The sequence below is a fragment of the Leucoraja erinacea genome, chromosome 5 (genome assembly GCF_028641065.1).
Source record: "Leucoraja erinacea ecotype New England chromosome 5, Leri_hhj_1, whole genome shotgun sequence".
Lineage (NCBI taxonomy): Eukaryota > Metazoa > Chordata > Chondrichthyes > Rajiformes > Rajidae > Leucoraja > Leucoraja erinaceus.
The window spans coordinates 39,692,655-39,714,747 of record NC_073381.1 but is presented as its reverse complement, the minus strand read 5'-3'; the positions used below and the strand labels follow the sequence as shown (position 1 = coordinate 39,714,747).

General features: G+C 43.1%; 1 protein-coding gene across 1 annotated transcript in view; it reads right to left on the bottom strand.

Annotated features, from left to right (window-relative positions):
- The window catches only part of LOC129697147 (matrilin-3-like), a 42,484-nt gene extending 24,349 nt beyond the window's left edge, over positions 1-18,135 (bottom strand). The window contains exons 1-2 of the mRNA XM_055635401.1: positions 17,842-18,135; positions 4,608-5,177 (exon numbers count right to left, since the gene is read on the bottom strand). Of these exons, the coding sequence (XP_055491376.1) occupies positions 4,608-5,177; positions 17,842-18,007 (736 nt within the window). The 5' untranslated portion in view covers positions 18,008-18,135. The remainder of the gene's footprint in view (positions 1-4,607; positions 5,178-17,841) is intronic.
- Positions 18,136-22,093: the final 3,958 nt, after the last annotated feature.

Sequence of the window (22,093 nt, the reverse complement as noted above, 5' to 3'; positions counted from 1 at the left end):
GTTCATTCATCATTCAGCACATAATGATGATTTGACACCAGGACTGCTATAGATAGCTCAGCACTCTACTTTGTTTGGCGGTACAGGATGAAAACAGGCCCTTCGGCCCACTGAATCCATGCTGACCATTGATCACCCATTCACACTAATTTTATGTTATCCCACTTCCTACACACATTAGGGGCAATTTACAGAGGCCAATTAACCAACAAGTCCACATGTCTTTGGGATGTGGGAGAAATACGGAGGCACCGGGAGGAAACCCATTCAATTACAGGGAGAACGTGCAAGCTCCACACCTGAGGTCAGGATAGAACTCAAGTCTCTGGCGCTGTGAGGCATGGGCTCTACTAGCTGTGCTGCTGTGTCGCCCTTACACAGTTAATGCCCCTTACACAGTTGGACATTGGTTCAGCAGCGAAAAATCCTCAACCAGCACCATTTAGAGGGAACATCCAGACTGTTGGGTTACTTTCCACTGCATGTGCATTGTCCCTATGAGATGATGCTTTCAATAGTTCTCTGGTGTCTCTAGAAAGCAGATGCTGAAGAACGGTCTGGATGGTTGTCGATGTTTGGATCGAGACCAACTGTGGCTGCAGCAGGTGACCATGGCAGTTTAGTTTAGTTTACAGAGCGAAAGAAAGGCACTCCAGCCCACCACGTCTGCGTGACCAGTGATCTCCGCACATTAACACAATCCTACACACAAGGGACCAATTTACAATGTTTTACCAAGCCAATTAACTTATAAACCTGCACGTCTTAGGAATGTGGGAGGAAACCAGAGCAGCCGGAGAAAGCCCATACAGGTCATGGGGAGAACGTACAAACTCAATACGGACAGCACCGATTGTCAGGATCAAACCCGGGTCCCTGTAAGGCATCAACTCTACTGCTGTGCCAGCATGCTGCCCCTATGACAGTCGAATGAAGCAAAGTGTCGGGTGGTTTACACGGGTGAGGTCCTGCCTTAAGATCGATTGACAAAATGATCTCTCGTCCAGAGCCATCCTCCTCGCACTTCTCTCAATTGTTCCTACTTTCTGCCTTCTGGTTGCAGAAGACATTTTCCAGAATGCTGCTTGAACTAGAGGGTATTAGTTACGGGGAGAGGTTGAACACACTTGGGTTGTTTTCTCTGGAGCATTAGAGGCCGAGGAGAGACCTGATAGAAGTGTGCAAAATTATGAGGCATATATACTGTAGGTTAGACATTCAGACCTTTTCCCAAGGGTGGCAAAATCAAATATAAGAAGGGCATAGTTTAAAGGTGAGAGGGTAGAGTTTAAAGGAGATATGCGAGGCAAGTATTTTTTTACACAGTGTGGTTGTTGCCAGGAAGACGCTGCCAGTGGTGATGAAGGCAGATACGATTGTGACATTGAAGAGGCTTTTTGATAGGCACATGGTATGCAGGGAATGGAGGGATATGGATTGTGTGCAGGCAGAGGAGCTTAGTTTAACTTGGCGTCAGGTTTAACACAGACATTAAGGGCCAACATGTTTATAGGCAATTAACTACTAAAATATCCTAAGGTGAGCCCAAGCAGCGGTTACTGATCAATTACTGTTTCCACAGGTGATATGTAGTAGCCAACTAACTTACCAGCTCCTCAGTAGGAAGTGGGAAGAAAATGAGGCAACTCATCTGCACTAACCCAATCACAGAGAGAACATGCAAACAGATGGGAGGTCATGTTGCAGTTGTATAAGACGTTGGTGAGACTGCATTTAAAATATTGTGTTCAGTTCTGGGAACCATGTTATAGGAAAGAATGGTGCAGAAATGATTTATGAGGATGTTGCCAGGACTAGAAGGTGTGAGCTATAAGAAGAGGTTGAAAAGGCTGGGTCTCTATTCCATGGAGAGCAGGCGGATAAGGAGGGATCTTATAGAAACATAGAAACATAGAAATTAGGTGCAGGAGTAGGCCATTCGGCCCTTCGAGCCTGCACCGCCATTCAATATGATCATGGCTGATCATCCAACAGTATCCCGTACCTGCCTTCTCTCCATACCCCCTGATCCCCTTAGCCACAAGGGCCACATCTAACTCCCTCTTAAATATAGCCAATGAACTGGCCTCAACTACCCTCTGTGGCAGAGAGTTCCAGAGATTCACCACTCTCTGTGTGAAAAAAGTTCTTCTCATCTCGGTTTTAAAGGATTTCCCCCTTATCCTTAAGCTGTGACCCCTTGTCCTGGACTTCCCCAACATCGGGAACAATCTTCCTGCATCTAGCCTGTCCAACACCTTAAGTTTCTATAAGATCCCCTCTCAATCTCCTAAATTCTAGAGAGTATAAACCAAGTCTATCCAGTCTTTCTTCATAAGACAGTCCTGACATCGCAGGAATCAGTCTGGTGAACCTTCTCTGCACTCCCTCTATGGCAATAATGTCCTTCCTCAGATTTGGAGACTAAAACTGTACGCAATACTCCAGGTGTGGTCTCACCAAGACCCTGTACAACTGCAGTAGAACCTCCCTGCTCCTATACTCAAATCCTTTTGCAATGAAAGCTAACATACCATTCGCTTTCTTTACTGCCTGCTGCACCTGCATGCCTACCTTCAATGACTGGTGTACCATGGCACCTAGGTCTCGCTGCATCTCCTCCTTTCCCAATCGGCCACCATTTAGATAATAGTCTGCTTTCCCGTTTTTGCCACCAAAATGGATAACCTCACATTTATCCACATTATACTGCATCTGCCAAACATTTGCCCACTCACCCAGCCTATCCAAGTCACCTTGCAGTCTCCTAGCATCCTCCTCACAGCTAACACTGCCCCCCAGCTTAGTGTCATCCGCAAACTTGGAGATATTGCCTTCAATTCCCTCATCCAGATCATTAATATATATTGTAAATAGCTGGGGTCCCAGCACTGAGCCTTGCGGTACCCCACTAGTCACTGCCTGCCATTGTGAAAAGGATCCGTTTACTCCTACTCTTTGCTTCCTGTTTGCCAGCCAGTTCTCTATCCACATCAATACTGAACCCCCAATGCCGTGTGCTTTACGTTTGTATACTAATCTCTTATGTGGGACCTTGTCAAAAGCCTTCTGGAAGTCCAGATACACCACATCCACTGGTTCTCCCCTAAAAAGTGGGGTAACGTTTGCTACCCGCCAATCCTCAGGAACTACTCCAGAATCTAAGGAGTTTTGAAAGATTATTACTAATGTATCCACTATTTCTGGAGCTACTTCCTTAAGTACTCTGGGATGCAGCCTATCTGGCCCTGGGGATTTATCGGCCTTTAATCCATTCAATTTACCCAACACCATTTCCCGGCTAACCTGAATTTCACTCAATTCCTCCAACTCCTTTGACCCGCGGCCCCCTGCTATTTCCGGCAAATTATTTATGTCTTCCTTAGTGAAGACGGAACCAAAGTAGTTATTCAATTGGTCCGCCATATCTTTGTTCCCCATGATCAACTCACCTGTTTCTGACTGCAAGGGACCTACATTTGTTTTAACTAATCTCTTTCTTTTCACATATCTATAAAACCTTTTGCAGTCAGTTTTTATGTTCCCTGCCAGTTTTCTTTCATAATCTATTTTTCCTTTCCTAATTAAGCCCTTTGTCCTCCTCTGCTGGTCTCTGAATTTCTCCCAGTCCTCCGGTATGCTGCTTTTTCTGGCTAATTTGTACGCATCATCCTTCGCTTTGATACTATCCCTGATTTCCCTTGTTATCCACGGATGTACTACCTTCCCTGATTTATTCTTTTGCCAAACTGGGATGAACAATTTTTGTAGTTCATCCATGCAGTCTTTAAATGTCTTCCATTGCGTATCCACCGTCAACCCTTTTAGAATTAATTGCCAGTTAATCTTGGCCAATTCACGTCTCATATCCTCAAAGTTACCTTTCTTTAAGTTCAGAACCATTGTTTCTGAATTAACAATGTCACTCTCCATCCTAATGAAGAACTCAACCATATTATGGTCACTCTTGCCCAAGGGGGCACGTACACAAGATTGCTAACTAACCCTTCCTCATTACTCAATACCCAGTCTAAAATAGCCTGCTCTCTCGTTGGTTCCTCTAGAGGTGTACAAACTCATGAGAGGAATAGATTGGGTAGAAGCACAGAGTGTTTTGCCCAGAGTAGGGGAATCAAGGACCAGAGGTCATAGGTTCAAGGTGAAGGGGAAAAGATTTAATAGGAATCTGAGGGGTAACTTTTTCTCACAAAGGGTGGTGGATGTATGGAACAAGCTGCCAGAGGATGTAGTTGAGGCTGGGACTATCCCATCGTTTATGAAATATTTAGACAGGTATATGGATAGGACAGCTTTGGAGGGATATGGATCAAGCGCGGGCAGGTGGGACTAGTGTAGCTGGGACATTGTTAGCCAGTGTGGGCGTTGGGCCAAAGGGCCTGTTTACACTGTATCACTCTATGACTCCACACAGACACCACTTAAAGGGCAGGTTTGAACTTGGTCGCTGGAGCTGTGAGGCAGCAGTACCGTGATGCCCTAACTTTCAAAGTACCATGGACAACAAATCATCACCAAGAAATGCAGATAACACAATTATTTCATTTAATCCACATTTGCTGAGTCTATTCCCTCCACTAACTGCTTACCACAAAGTGTCTCCTTGAACTTGGACGTCAGTTTCTCAATCACACCGTATGTCTCCACATAGAAGACATGATCATCTAGGGGATCACTGGCCATTTGTCTGAGAGACATCATGTCAGCCCTGCCCACACCAACCGCATAGATCTCAATGCCAGCTGCCCGAGCCCTTGCAGAGATTTCTGCCACCTGATCCTGCGGCCGTCCATCTGTCACAATAATGGCTACTCTGGAGATGCCACGGTCCTTGGGCCTTGCTCCTGCAATGTCGATGAAAGCCTTGTCCATGGCACCCTCGATGGCCAAGCCAGTCATTGTGCCAGTTGCAAGTGGATCAATTTGAGAGACTGCGCGCTTCATGTCTCGTTTGTTAGTGTAAGTGTTCAGCATAAACTCAATCCTCACTGTGCTTGCATAGTTGATGACTGCCACGCGGGTTCTATCAAGTCCAATATCCAATGTGTCAACCATATGGCCCAGGAAGACTTTCACTTGCTCAAACTCGTGAGGTCGGACACTACGAGAGCTATCGATGATAAAAACCACATCTTGGGGTTGACTTCTACATTGTGATTCTGTGGGGGAAATAACAGACCATATAAAATACAATGGAAATAACCACATAAAATGTCTTTGAACATTTTTCAAAACATACTTCCATATTTCCAATAAAATTAATATAAATAGCATATGATTTTGTGTGCTGGTGAGTTTCTTAGAAACGAGGTGATGACCATCGGGAGGAGAATGGGGAGAGCAGGGTAGAGATAAGATTTTGCCTTCCATCACAGTGAGGAGGAGATGCACTGTGATGGATGTTTGTGTAAATTATGTTGTGTCTTGGTTGTTTTTCTTGTTTGTATGACTGCAGAAACCAAATTTCGTTAACATCCTGGTGAATCTCCTCTGGTCTTCAGCATTATCACATCCATCCTACATCTTGATGACCAGACCACAACTGCACGCAAATGCAATGTACTTCAACATCTTAGCTGTTAACATTGACATTACCTTGCGTTCCCTGGTTCTTTACAATAATTTTTTTTAAAGCAAATTGCAAATCTACAAAGTTATTAGTAACATTATTAATAACATTATTCTTCTCATATTGGACATGTTCCAGTAGTGTTTTGGGAAGAAGGAAGATAAGTCAGTTTTATATGCTACAATATTTTCTAAATGTATTTCTTTGTACAAATATACATAAAGTGTAGGTAAAATATCCGACAAACCTTTTTTGAAGTAAAGTTTATAAATGACCACTTTTTAAAAATTTACTATTAAACAGAATAGGAAGCAAGCATTGGAGTGGGATTAGAATATACACCACATATGGGGAAAAAACCCACACAGATGTGGCCTGATTCTGTGTAGAGACTTTCCATAATTCTATGAAAAAACATGTGCTGACAATAAACAGAGAGAGTGTGTCCATTCATAGAGTTGGGCAAAACCTGTTTCTCAGATGTGAAAGAGAATTGCCAAGAAATCAAATAGAGATATTTAGAAGTTCCATATTTACCTACAGAATGTGGAATTTGCAACCATTAGGAGTCATTGAGCTATGGATGCATGTGAGAGGCCGTTGGATGAGCAGAAGAGACTGAAGCTGGTAGAATTAGAATTATAAATAATGGGAAATGGCTCAAGGTGATCATAAACTGTCTCAGTGTAGGCCAGTTAATGCAAAATAACTGCAGATGCTGAAAATCTAAAATAAAAATAGAGACTTTGCTGATTCTCAGCAAATCAGGCAGAATCCTCGGAGAGAGAAAAATTATTATTGCTGCAGGTCAGGAAAAAATAGCAAACAAATATGTTTTAAATTGTAGAGGGGTGGAGAGAACAAAGGAATCGTCTGTGGCAGGGTGGGGACCAAGAGAGACTAAATGACACAAATGGTGCTGGTGTCAGCTGTGAGAAGGTCGTGAAAGGTTATTGGTCACAGGCAATGTGGCCAGAGCAGATGTAAGAGGAAGGAGATAAATGAGAACAGGAGAAGAGAGAGAAACAGCAATGCTGTAACTGTGAGATACACATCACTGCAACTTCCAGAAATCTGAAATTAACAAAAATACTAGAGATACTCAACAGGTCAGAAAGTTTCAATGAAGGAGGGAAATAGAATTAGCATTACAAGCTGACGATCTTTCATTAGAACTTGTCAGATCTGATACAAATCTGGAAGGCCTGTGTATGTCTCTTTACTGCTGCTGGGATGGTCAAGGCAGCTTAAGGTGACAAGAAGATTTATCAAGTTAGATTGTTCTTGTCATATTTGGAACAGTACTCTAATTGTACAATAAGAATGAGCATTTTTTAACTGATGCTGTTAATGTTGGAATGTTAAAGGCATGCTCTGACTTCATAAAACATGCATATCTGGAATTCAATATTTTTGTTGGTTCTATTGATGAATACTAACCATCTCCTCCTTAACATAAGTGGTTCAAAGATGACTAAGGTAAATTAAAAAATGTAAAGTCATTCAGATTTTCAAAGATATACTACTGACAGACCATTTCGTGAGTCATGTCAAACATATTTAAATTTAACACATTTGTTTTATTCAACATGAATGAATGCATTTGAGAGAAAGTTCTACAAACTGGGTACCAAAACTTCAATGTAATCAAATGAAATTCCAAGTATTAAATTTAATTTTACAAATATTAGTAATCAGCCTGAATATCTTGACATGATAAATTACATTTTGGTGCTTTACAATTTTACAGTGACATCAATATTTAACATCACATCAAAGAAGAAATGGTACGCGAATGGATAGGACAGGTTTAGATGGACTAGTGTAGATTGGACATGTTGCTCGGTGTGGGCAAGTTGGGCAGAAGGGCCTTTTTCCACACTGTATGATTCTAGGACTATGATTCTATGAATGGTTAACAAATACTGATGAGAAAAATAGGTACATACAGAAACAATATCCCAGCTCTGAGGAAACCTGTGAAAGGTCTCGTCGTTTATGAAGGAATCCCAGAGGGCAGGGCGCAGGAAGCTTCACAGTTGGTTTGGAAAGAGTCATTGGAATATTCTGAAGAGCTGACTCAGAAGCAAAACTAAGAGAGATTGGAATTCAAGCAGAAGCCATCTGTGGTTTGCACTGGAATAACAAATTCCTCCTGGTTCTTGTCATTGTAATTTGTTCCATGGACACACCACCTCTATTTTGCAACTATGCCTTAAGAGTTACAAGTCCTTTCTGTAGAAGAATCTTTAAAAAAAAAAAAGAATAAAATGCGGCAGAGGCCATGTAGATATTTTTAATACCAGGTATAGCGTTTGAAGTTAAGTGAGGGTTGAAGGAGATTGATGAGGCCTGGATTGCTGGGGATTTGTCGCAGGGCGGATAGGAATTTGGCTTTGAACGAACAGTAAAACAATGCTCGCCTCTGTACAGCGACCACCACATTCTAAGATTATGACATATACTGTAAGTGATAACATGTCCAGTGGTTTGTTTGAGAAGAAAAGACATAGATCTTCACCTTCCTTCTCAGAAGCTGTTCATATTGTTTGTTGAATTTTTAAAACATAAAGACATACCAGAGTCCAATTTCAATTTCTGTTGCACAGCATTGGCTCAAGGTTACTGAATTCATAATGACAGTAAAGCTATGATTGTCCACTATTACCACTGTAAGTCTGATGGCAACTTCTAGAAACTTAGAAACATAGAAAATAGGTGCAGGAGTAGGCCATTCGGCCCTTCGAGCCTGCACTGCCATTCAATATGATCATGGCTGATCATCCAACTCAGTATCCTGTACCTGCCTTCTCTCCAAACCCCCTGATCCCTTTAGCCACAAGGGCCACATTCTAACTTGCATAACTAAATGTGGAAAACTAAAGGCTGCAGTTGAGGTTACTTTGCTTCTCCATACATTGAACAATTTATTGCACAAGCTAGGAGTCTCATTCTCTCTCATGAAAAACAATCTTGAAATGATGCTTCACATTTCACCAAACATAGAAACATAGAAACATAGAAAATAGGTGCAGGAGTAGGCCATTCGGCCCTTCGAGCCTGCACCGCCATTCAATATGATCATGGCTGATCATCCAACTCAGTATCCCGTACCTGCCTTCTCTCCATACCCCCTGATCCCCTTAGCCACAAGGGCCACATCTAACTCCCTCTTAAATATAGCCAATGAACTGGCCTCAACTACCCTCTGTGGCAGAGAGTTCCAGAGATTCACCACTCTCTGCGTGAAAAAAGTTCTTCTCATCTCGGTTTTAAAGGATTTCCCCTTTATACTTAAGCTGTGACCCCTTGTCCTGGACTTCCCTAACATCGGGAACAATCTTCCTGCATCTAGCCTGTCCAACCCCTTAAGAATTTTGTAAGTTTCTATAAGATCCCCTCTCAATCTTCTAAATTCTAGAGAGTATAAACCAAGTCTATCCAGTCTTTCTTCATAAGACAGTCCTGACATCCCAGGAATCAGTCTGGTGAACCGTCTCTGCACTCCCTCTATGGCAATAATGTCCTTCCTCAGATTTGGAGACCAAAACTGTACGCAATACTCCAGGTGTGGTCTCACCAAGACCCTGTACAACTGCAGTAGAACCTCTCTGCTCCTATACTCAAATCCTTTTGCAATGAAAGCTAACATACCATTCGCTTTCTTTACTGCCTGCTGCACCTGCATGCCTACCTTCAATGACTGGTGTACCATGACACCCAGGTCTTGCTGCATCTCCCCCTTTCCCTTTCCCAATCGGCCACCATTTAGATAATAGTCTGCTTTCCTGTTTTTGCCACCAAAATGGATAACCTCACATTTATCCACATTATACTGCATCTGCCAAACATTTGCCCACTCACCCAGCCTATCCAAGTCACCCTGCAGTCTCCTAGCATCCTCCTAACACTGCTAACACTGCCCCCCAGCTTAGTGTCATCCGCAAACTTGGAGATATTGCCTTCAATTCCCTCATCCAGATCATTAATATATATTGTAAATAGCTGGGGTCCCAGTACTGAGCCTTGCGGTACCCCACTAGTCACTGCCTGCCATTGTGAAAAGGACGTGTTTACTCCTACTCTTTGCTTCCTGTTTGCCAGCCAGTTCTCTATCCACATCAATACTGAACCCCCAATGCCTTGTGCTTTAAGTTTGTATACTAATTTCTTATGTGGGACCTTGTCGAAAGCCTTCTGGAAGTCCAGATACACCACATCCACTGGTTCTCCCCTATCCACGCTACTAGTTACATCCTCGAAAAATTCTATAAGATTCGTCAGACATGATTTACCTTTCGTAAATCCATGCTGACTTTGTCCAATGTTTTCACCACTTTCCAAATGTGCTGCTATCCCATCTTTAATAACTGACTCTAGCAGTTTCCCCACTACCGATGTTAGACTAACTGGTCTGTAATTCCCCATTTTCTCTCTCCCTCCCTTCTTAAAAAGTGGGGTTACGTTTGCTACCCGCCAATCTTCAGGAACTACTCCAGAATCTAAAGAGTTTTGAAAGATTATTACTAATGCATCCACTATTTCTGGAGCTACTTCCTTAAGTACTCTGGGATGCAGCCTATCTGGCCCTGGGGATTTATCGGCCTTTAATCCATTCAATTTACCCAACACCACTTCCCGGCTAACCTGGATTTCACTCAATTCCTCCAACTCCTTTGACCCGCGGTCCCCTGCTATTTCCGGCAAATTATTTATGTCTTCCTTAGTGAAGACGGAACCAAAGTAGTTATTCAATTGGTCCGCCATATCCTTGTTCCCCATGATCAACTCCCCTGTTTCTGACTGCAAGGGACCTACATTTGTTTTAACTAATCTCTTTCTTTTCACATATCTATAAAAACTTTTGCAGTCAGTTTTTATGTTCCCTGCCAGTTTTCTTTCATAATCTATTTTTCCTTTCCTAATTAAGCCCTTTGTCCTCCTCTGCTGGTCTTTGAATTTCTCCCAGTCCTCCGGTATGCTGCTTTTTCTGGCTAATTTGTACGCATCATCCTTCGCTTTGATACTATCCCTGATTTCCCTTGTTATCCATGGATGTACTACCTTCCCTGATTTATTCTTTTGCCAAACTGGGATGAACAATTTTTGTAGTTCATCCATGCAGTCTTTAAATGTCTTCCATTGCATATCCACCGTCAACCCTTTTAGAATTAATTGCCAGTCAATCTTGGCCAATTCACGTCTCATACCCTCAAAGTTACCTTTCTTTAAGTTCAGAACCATTGTTTCTGAATTAACAATGTCACTCTACATCCTAATGAAGAACTCAACCATATTATGGTCACTCTTGCCCAAGGGGGCACGTACAACAAGATTGCTAACTAACCCTTCCTCATTACTCAATACCCAGTCTAAAATAGCCTGCTCTCTCGTTGGTTCCTCTACATGTTGATTTAGATAACTATCCCGCATACATTCCAAGAAATCCTCTTCCTCAGCACCCCTGCCAATTTGATTCACCCAATCTATATGTAGATTGAAGTCACCCATTATAACCGTTTTGCCTTTGTCGCAAGCATTTCTAATTTCCTGTTTGATACCATCTCCAACTTCACTACTACTGTTAGGTGGCCTGTACACAACACCCACCAGCGTTTTCTGCTCCTTAGTGTTTTGCAGCTCTACCCATACCGATTCCACATCCTCCAAACTAATGTCCTTCCTTTCCATTGCATTAATCCCCTCTCTAATCAGTAACGCTACCCCACCTCCTTTTCCTTTCTGTCTATCCCTCCTGAATATTGAATATCCCTGGATGTTCAGCTCCCAGCCTTGGTCACCCTGGAGCCATGTCTCCGTGATCCCAACTATATCATAGTCATTAATAGCTATCTGCACATTCAACTCATCCACCTTGTTACGAATGCTCCTTGCATTGAGACACAAAGCCTTCAGGCTTGTTTTTACAACACTCTTACCCCTTACACAATTATGTTGAAAAGTGGCCCTTTTTGATTTTTGCCCTGGTTTTGTCTGCCTGCCACTTTTACTTTTCACCTTGCTACCTATTTCTTCTACCCTCATTTTACACCCTTCGGTCTCTACGCTCACACATTTAAGAAACCCTTTCCCTTTAACTCCATCCTCCACTGTCCCATTCAACACCCCACCCCCCTTATTCAGTTTAAAGCCACCCGTGTAGCAGTGGCAAACCTGCCTGCCAGAATGCTGGTCCCACACCTGTTAAGATGCAATCCGTCCCTTTTGTACAGTTCCCCCTTACCCCAAAACAGATCCCAGTGATCTAAGAATCTAAATCCCTGCCCCGTGCACCAGTTCCTCAGCCACACGTTCAGGTCCCGTATCTCCCTGTTCCTGCTCTCGCCAGCACGGGGAACTGGAAGCAAACCGGAGATAACAACCCTGGAGGTCCTGCTTTTCAACATTTTTCCGAGCTCTCTAAAGTCACGCTGCAGAATATTCATCCCCTTCTTTCCGACATCGTTTGTGCCGACATGCACTACCACTTCCAGATGTTCACCTTCGCCCTTGAGGATTTTCTGCACTCTGTCCGTGACATCCTGGATCCTGGCACCGGGAAGGCAGCACACCATCCTCGCATCCCGTCTGTTGCCGCAGAAACCCCTGTCCGTACCTCTCACGATGGAGTCTCCCACTACAATGGCCTTGCCTGCCTTAGGCCTTTTTGGTTTTGGCTCAACAGCCCTATTCGCATCACAGGCCAGTCCGCCGCTCACGTCTTCTGTCCCAACAGCTTCTAAGCGGGTGAACCTGTTTACAAGAGGTACATCACCCGGGGACGTTGGCATTCCATGCTTCCCTCCCTTTCTCACTGTCTCCCACCTTCTCTCTTCCAGTACCTTAGGTGTAACAATCGTACTGTAGGACTTGTCGAGGAACGACTCCGTTTCTCGTACGAACCGGAGGTCATCCACTTGCTTCTCCAGTTCCCCAACACGGCCCTTCAGGAGCTCTACCTGGATGCACTTTTCGCATTTGTAGCAGCCAGAGGCACCAGCGGTGTCCTTGACCTCCCACATACTGCAAGCATCGCACTGAATCAGCTTGCCTGACATCTCCTTCTTTGGTCTCTACCTCTCAAGCGTATTGCGTGGTCTCCTCTCCTCAGCCTCCTCGCCGAAGACTCTCGAGCCAAAGACTCACACTTTTCTCACAGGGCACTTCCCTCACTCACTGCCGCTCGCAAAGAGCTGTCCTGCTTAAATTGACTGATAAATTGCCTGATTTACCAATTTACAGAGCAAATTCCTCAGTTTTCAACTGTTTTCACCCCTCTCCTCCCACTTGGGCTAGAGCCAATCAGTCGTATCTCTTGCTAATCTGTTGCTGCTGTTGTTCCTCCCAAATCTACAGCAGTTCTGAACAAAGACTGTGCGTCCTTGGCCTTTTAACTGTTTTCACCCCTCTCCTCACACTTGGGCTAGAGCCAATCAGTCGTATCTCTTGCTAATCTGTTGCTGCTGTTGTTCCTCCCAAATCTACAGCACCAAACACATGGGCTCTGTAAGCCAAGGCCTGTTGCACATCCGCGAGACCAAGCATAGACTGGGCGACCGTTTCCCAGAACACCTACGCTCGGTCCGCCAAGTTCTACGGGATCTCCCGGTTGCTAACCATTTTAACTCCGGTTCCCATTCCCATATTGATCTTTCTGTCCTACGCATCCACCATTGCCAGGTTACCACATGAAAACTGAAGGAACAGCATCTCATATTCTGCTTGGGCAGCTTACACTCTAACAGAACAAAGATTGAATTCTCCAATTTTAGGTAACTAATCTACAAATAACCCCCACCCGTTACATTTTCACCTTCCTCCTCTGTTCTCTGTTCTGTGCCCCACTTGGATTTGCATCCACTTCCCCCCTCCTTCACCCCCCTCACACCCTGTCCCCTTCCACCTATAGTTCTTCTTCTAGCTTCACAATCCCCCCTCACCTGTATTCACTTATCACTTGCTAGCCTTTGTCCTGCCCCACCTCTCTTCCAGCTTTCCCTCCCCCACCACAACCAATCTGAGCAAGGGTCCCAGCCTGAAACATCACCTATCAATGTTCTCCAGAGATGCTGTCTGACCTGCTGAGTTACTCCAGCACTTAAGGGCCCGTCCCACTTGGTCGACATTTGCGCGTCACGCAGGTGGTGCGCGAAGATTTTGTGAATCCCAAAATCCTGGTGCGCCGCGCGCGACCGCTCGCCACTGCCTACGTCACCGTGCACTATGCATGTATAATGCACGCCATGCGTGAATCATGTGCGCGTCATGAAGCGCGTGTCATGTGTCGTGACGTGTAAATGACGTGCAAATTACGTCCAAGTGGGACAGGCCCTTTAGTGTCTTTTTATGTCATTTTTGTCTCTTTTATATCCCCTTCCAATCTGATCTATCTATTCCTATTCTTATATTATTTCCTGCATATGATATGGATGGCGTTTATTCTTCCAGTTTAGACAGTGTGGCTTACGGATGATTTACAGTCTGGTTTATTGAAGAGTCTTCATGGTGTTTTTGGTTTATTGACATACACCACAGTTGGCCGCCAAACTGAATCTAATGCCAGATTAGGGAAAATCTCTGCTCGCTGGGCCTCAAACATTGTGTGGGCGACTGTCAGCGGGAATGATGAGTGCCACTCCTTTCCAACTGGAAATAAACTCCTGGCCAGATGTATCCTTATTTTAGCTTCCTTGTTTGGATCAGTCTGATTGATTGAAGAGTCCTGCTACATTTTTTCCTTCCCTCAGATCCCACAGATCTCCTGGTGCAGACAGCAAGTAGTTTCCACTCAATGCCTCAGCACCTACCAGCAAGAAGAATGGGGAGCGCTGTCCCTTCACTGTTAACACGGAAATCTGGCCAGGTAAAGAAACATATTTCTAAGGCTCCTTGGCTGCTGCAAGGGAGAATTTCTGTGGGTGTTTTGAAACTTGTCTGTAATAATTTTAGTGGAGGATTCACCAAATTGTTTATATCTTTTTGCTGGGCTCCCACATCTCTTCTGCCAAAAATGCAACGTGCAAACGGGGGAAACTTTGCAAAAATGCTCATGGGAAGATTCTGCTTATATCAGGCGGAGACACGAGTTGGTGCCAAAAATCAGTAGACATTTGTGTGTGTCTTTATTTTACTGCAAATAAACCGTCATTGAAGATAGAGACAAAATGCTGGAGTAACTCTGCAGGACAGGCAGCATCTCTGGAGAGAAGGAATGGGTGACGTTTTGGGTTGATACCCTTCTTCAGACTGGGACTCAGGGGAGAGGGAGTCTAGGAGTGTATATAGGAGGGTAAGGTATGAAAATGACAGATCAAAGCAGAAGGTTATAAGGAAATGTAAAATGGTTCATTGTTAGCTGAGGGGAAGGTGACAAGGAGGCACACTATCAGTAGAATTAATCAAAAGGACAGTGGAACTAGTCAGGGAACTAGGGTGGGGGAGGGACAGAGAGAGAGGGAAAACAAGGGTTAAAGTTAGAGAAATCAATATTTCATACAGCTGGATTAGAATACTGTGAATGGGAAGCTGATGCACAATTCCACATTTTAAATAGTTACTTGCCAAAGAATGAAAAATATTGCTATCTTAGTGTTTCATTTTGCCTCTTACTTTAAAGGTCTTGCAAGAAAAATATAAGATTATTTCAGAGTGTGTTTCTTTGTGCCTTAGTGCTGCAGAATGATCAATTAGTTTCATCTGAAAGCATCATAGTTGGATTAGGTGGGGATGGGGTGTGGAGGTGGGAGGGTGAGTTGGTGAGGGGAAGGTGTCAATGGAGAAACTAGGGGAAATGGAACTGGAAATGTAAAAGTCATTCAGATGGTAAGAAATATTTGAGAGGATAGACTGCAAAGGGGACAAAAAGAATGATACAAATTGAATTAAAAAAATAAATGGTGGAAATCAAAAAAGGGAAGTTGTGCAAATATTGAAAAATAAAAGCAGACTAATATTCACAATGTGACAATAGTTTTCCTATGGTTTTGTGCGGTTTTCCATGGGTATGTCAAATTTGGATCAAACTTTACCAGGAGCAAACTTGATTCAGCCTTTAGTGTTTTATAGAGAAAGAGAGGGCCACTGAACAAGGGAATCACTGAGGAAATAAAGAAAATTATAGAAAGAATGGGGTAATGGTTCTGCAGTTTATCAAGTCACAATGATTTTCGAACGAAGATCAGCCTTTGGCTTTCTCCTGTTATTAGCAGACAGTTTTAATGCCAAAATATGCTTTAATTAAAAACAACATCATATGCATTATGACAAAGTCAAATAAAAGTGACTATATATAAATGTGACTATATATAGTAACTATAAATGTATTATGTATAAGAGTCCTCTGATCAGGTCTCCATTGCTTCTGTAGGAGAGAATTCTACATGTTCACCACCATCTGAGTGAGAGATTTCTCCTGATCTTGATTCTTAATGATGTATCATTCATCTTGAGGTTGTGATCCTCGCTCTGGACTCCTCCACCAAGGGAAACATTCACTTGGTATCTATTATATATCCAGTTCAGTTGGATTCCCACATTCTCTTGTGTGCCCGTGGACACAGCGTGCACCAGTCCAGTCTATCCTCGTGCGTCAGTCCTACCATCCTGCAATCAGTTTTATAAACTTTGTTGCTCTTCCTCCAGGGCAAGAGCACCTTTCTTCAGGACAAGAAACCAAAGCCACAAAAAAAAAACTCCAGATGGGTTCTCACCAAGATGCTCTGCAGATGCAGCGAGTCTTTCAGGTTCTTGTACACAAATCCTCATGCAATGAGTTTGACTCAATCCAATAGAGTCAAACTCTCATTGCAATGAGTATTAGCTGCACCTAAATGCTGGCTCTCCGTGACTGGTATGCAAAAGACATTAAAGTCTCCTTGCACCTTTCCTTTTCACAACCTAGCACCGTTCACTCAGAATGAAAACTGATAATCTCATGTATCCATTTAAAACGGTATCTACCCTACATTTGCCCATTCACCCAACGTATAAATCACACCAGAGCCTCGTTGTATCTTCCTCACAGCTCACATTCACATTTATAGACTAAATTTAATTTTAAAGTATTTCTAAGACCTAAAAAAAACCGACTAAAGATTTATTTTGAAGCATAATTTAATACATGCATTATTGACGAAGTCCCTTAAATCAACTTCAAGGTGAATGATATGAATGGCATTTCAGAGCATGAAGAATTGCACTGTGATTTTTCCCTGATTGTTACCAGCAGCAATTCAGAAACTGGTCATTCTACAGGGCAATTTCATAAAGCAGTTTGTAAAATGATTTGGAATTAATATCACTTGCTTTACATTAAATCTTCAAAAAAGTGGATTCTGCTTTAATCAATGTGATCAGAATACTTTACACTAGCTGTTAAGAATGGACCCATGGAATCAAGAGAACTATATTAAAGTACTCAGAACAGGTCCTACAATTTTATTTGGGATCTTTGCACGGAAAGACAGTTTGATTGGAATGAAGATGAACAAGAAATGAAGGGAAGTGAAGAATTCCACAAATATGTGCAACGTAATATTGAACCTGTACTTGTTTTAAACGATCTTGATCTGTTTGCCTGCAGTCTACAAATTAAATTACCACCGAAGCTTTGTAATTACTCTACCCTTCAATTCTTTGTATATTGTTATGTTCTGACATGATAGTGGAGGGTAGTTAGAGTCGTGAATGTTATGCATTTTTAAAGTAAATGTAAGAAATAATAATTGTCGATACCAGAAGAGAAAATGTGCATAAATATACAATGGAAGATGTTAACACTCATGTTTTAAATCACAAATTCAGATACATATAATAGTGCAATTCACAATTATAAACGTGGATAAAAACCGAAATAGTTACATTACACGAAATATTGAGTATTAATAAATGCGCTGTATTGACGAAATTTGGATACCCGTGCGTTAATTTCGGTTTGTAGATTCAAACGTATTTAATAATAATCAATTTCTTACGTTGTAATTCGTTTTACTTAGAGATTTATTTGTTCAGTAGCCGTTCTGTCCCATTAATGCTCCAATACATTTTACAAGAATCTGCATCCTTAACTAGTTGTGTAAAGCTGGTTTCAAATAATCGTGTCCACATCATAACAATTGAATCAAGCACCAAATGCAGGGAATCTTAGCTGACTTATTTATTACAGTCAAGGGAACTATCCGGAGAATTTCACTATACTTTCCACTGGACAGGTGGGAGAGGGAAGAGGGAAGCTTTCTGTTACATTTATTTGGTACCTTGTCCGACGTTGGCGTGTTGTGCGAGAGCTGGATTTGTGTATCTGTTGGTCGGCGAGAGCGGAATCCTCCGGGCTGGAGCCCTGTAACGTCGGTAATTGTACGCACGAACTTGGACGATGATAACTAGGGCACAGTAGAGAAGACCGCACCACAACAGCTTCATGGTAACAGCAACAGCTTTTCCTCGCAGTCCTCTTAGTTTTCACGAGTATGTACCGCACATACAATTTGCAGCCGGTCTGAGCAAACTTAAAGCTCGCAGTTTGAACCACGTGTGAAATATTGAACCAATCGCCAATATATCTTCCAAAGGCTAGGGGTAATAATATGGAGCATTATCGAGTTTATGATTCATGTTCACAGTGGCCACGCCCCTCGGATCATTGGCAAACACACGCTTAAAGTTTATGGGCTTCCTGTGTCTGTCACTGAAGGAGAGAAGGGTGAATGGGGACTGAGCCAGAGACGGAGACGGAGACGGGGACGGGGATAGAGTGGTTTGGCTGAATGCCGCTGAGTGAATGGATGGGAGTTGGACTTCTTGTTCCTTGTCACTGAGGGCAGCACAGAGGCGCATGTAGTGGAGCTGCTGCCTCACTGAGCCACAAGCCCGGGTTCGATCCTGACCTCGGGTGCTATATCTGTGTGGTGTTTGTGCGTTCTCCCTGTGACCTCGTGGGTTTTCTGCGGGTGCTCCGGTTCCCCCTCCCCCCCCCCCCCCCCCCCCCACAAGACGTGCTGGCTTGTAGGTTAACTGGCCTCTGTAAATTGCACCTCGTGTGTCGGGAGTGGATGCGAAAGTGGGATAACTGTCACATGTATGTTGGAGGCTCCCCTTAAATAGAGCAAAAAGGCAGAATGCTGGAGGAACACAGCGGGTCGGGCAGCATCTGTGGAGGGAATGGCCGGGTGTCGTTTCAGATCGGGACCCTTCTTCAGTCTGAAACATTGTCTATCCATGCCCACCATATCGTTTCTCCAGCACTTTTTTTTTGCGCAAAGTTCCAGAATTTACAGTCTTATGTCTTCTCTGATAAACGTTGCATAGGTGTGTGAGATGCTGCTCGTGTGTCTGGCCGCTCTTGTGAATACAGTATTTCCATCGATGTGGGTGTGTGCCGCCGTGTGGTGCGTGAGAGATAGAAAAATGCCCATTTGGATGATGTGTCTGGAAACGAGAGACTGCGGGTGTGTGCAGTGTGTGTGCCATTTGTGATTTTGCAAATATTTAAACCACGCATTAAAAGTGCGGTTCGGCCGTAAAAGTGCATACCTGCTGCATGGAAACGCCGAAAGAATAAACATTGTCGCTGGTGTGAAGCCACACTATCCTTCGTTGTGCGAATACTACAACAACCAGTTTTTAGTTCATCGGCTGCTTTTGTGAATAATGTGTTTATTTTGATGACCTAACTTGTTTTTTAAATAATTTGCAATGAAAAATCTCCTCGTCACCATTTAAACCCATTTGACTAAAATAATTGCAGCCGTGTGATAACATATGACGATTAAATATAAAAGCTCTTCTCCTAATTTGAGGAAGGACATTGTTGCTATCCAGGGAGTGCAGCGTAGGTTCACGAGGTTAATTCCCAGGATGGTGGGACTGTCATATGATGAAAGAATGGAGCGACTGGGATTGTATTCACTGGAATTTACAAGGATGAGAGGAAGTCTTATAGAAACATATGAATTTATTAAGGACTTGGACACCCTAGATACATGAAACATGTTTCCGATGTCGAGGGAGTCCCGAATCAGGGTCACAGTTCAAGAATACCAGGTAAGGTAGGTCATTTATAACTGAGATTAAGAAAATCCTTTTCACACAAGAGAGTTGTGAATTTGTTGAATTCTTTGCCTCAGAAGGCAGTGGAGGTCGATTCACTGGATGCATTCAAATAGAGGTAGGTAGAGCTCTCAGGGCTAGCGGAATCAAGGGATATGGGGAGAAGGCAGGAACGGGGTACTGATTGTGGATGATCAGCCATGATCACATTGAATGGCAGTGCCTGCTGGAAGGGCCGAATGGCCTTCTCCTGCACCTATTGTCTATGTATCTGACAATAATTGTCATTTTTTAAATCTTTTTTTAAGTTGGAGCATGTTTTATTTTTTTTCTAATAAAAATCTGGAATCCTGTGACAATGGAAATGTTTATTTCTTATGCAACAAGGTGGTTAGCTGCTATACTGACGTTGGTATCGGTACTGTATTAAAGATATTTCACCTTTAATGAGACGGCCCATCACTTTTTAGTTTAGAGATAATGTGGAAACAAGCCCTTTGATCCACCAAGTCGATGCGGACCATTGACCACGCGTGCACTAACCTACACACCAGAGGCAATTTTTCAAAAGCCAATTAACCTCCAAACCTGCATGTCTTTGGAATGTGAAAGGAAACCTGAGGACCCGCAGAAAACCCATGCGGTCACGGGGAGAACGTACAAACTCCGCACAGACAGCACCCGTGGTCAAGATCGGACCTGGGTCTACTACCGCTGCCCACTTGATCAAAGAATGGAACAAATGCCTCCTGCATCTGCTGCTGCAGCAAGTAAACTACAAAGAAACATTTCTGCAGAAATCTACAGGGTAACCATATTTTCTGAACACTGAACATTTTCGGAAACACTGCATGGAATATTAAAGAAGACAGCACAGAAACATTCATTGTGCTGTGTTTGATGCAAACAACGTTTGCCAAGTAAATTAAAATACTGATGTATATAAAATGTACGTCTCACTGTTGAATGTATTTGGATAGTTTATATTTAAAGGAATGGATGGATAGATCAGATGAATGGCTGGCTGAAGAGATGGTGCGAGGGGGTGGGATACAGGCTCTTGGATCACTGGCATGGTTTCAGGGGAAGATAGGACCTACACTAGAGGGAGGAGTGGCACCTAATGCAGGCAGGACAAATGTCCACCGGGCAACAGGAGCAAACTTTGCGTGGATGTATGTGAGCTCACACATGAATACCTAGCATCAGTATTCAGGAAGGAAAGATATTTTACACTTTGAGGACTCATCTAAGGGGAAGGTAAAATTACTCGATGCCTTTGTGGGATGAAAGGTTGATGGGATTTATCCCTATGGTGGGCAAGGGAAGATATGTCATGCTTTGACAGAGATTTTTAATCCCTCTTCTTCTTTGACCAAATGTGCCTTATAATTTGTTGGCATCACTTCTTCATTACTTACCCAATCTGCTCTTGTTTACTCCATGCCCCTTATTCTCTTTCACTTTCTCCATACTCTGCGCCTTTGGCTCCTGCCACAGGCTCAGCAAGATTTTATCTTCCCCTACATTGACCTTTAAACAAGCAACTAGCTGATAAAAATCTGCTAAGGAAACATCCATTTGCTAATTTATACCGTTTTCCAGCAAAAGAAGGGTCGACCAGAAACGTCACCTATTCCTTCTCTCCAGAGATGCTGCCTGTCCCGCTGAGATACTCCAGCATTTTGTGCTTACCTTAGATTTAAACCAGCTTCTGCAGTTCTTTCCAACATGCTTATGACGTGATTGCATAACTTGTTGGCACTCACTATCTAACTGAAGATATTGATATTTCTGCTTAGACAATGTAACAATACTCAAAGAGCCATGGCAATTGCTGATTTTTCTTTAAAGGCATGAAATGATGATGACATTCATCACAGAAACAACAGTATCAAGGATGATGAGAGATGAGCCAAATTATATCATAACCACATAATATAACCATATAACAATTACAGCACGGAAACAGGCCATCTCGGCCGTTCTAGTCCGTGCCAAACACTCATTCTCCCCTAGTCCCATCTACCTGCACTCAGACCATAACCCTCCATTCCTTTCCCATCCATATACCTATCCAATTTATTTTTAAATGATAAAATCGAACCTGCCTCCACCACTTTCACTGGAAGCTCATTCCACACCGCTACCACTCTCCGAGTAAAGACGTTCCCCCTCATGTTACCCCTAAACTTCTGTCCCTTAATTCTCAAGTCACGTCCTCTTGTTTGAATCTTCCCTACTCTCAATGGGAAAAGCTTATCCACGTCAACTCTGTCTATCCCTCTCATCATTTTAAAGACCTCTATCAAGTCCCCCCTTAACCTTCTGCGCTCCAAAGTATAAAGACCTAACTTGTTCAACCTTTCTCTGTAACTTAGTTGCTGAAACCCAGGCAACATTCTAGTAAACCTCGTCTGTACTCTCTCTATTTTGTTGACATCCTTCCAATAATTAGGC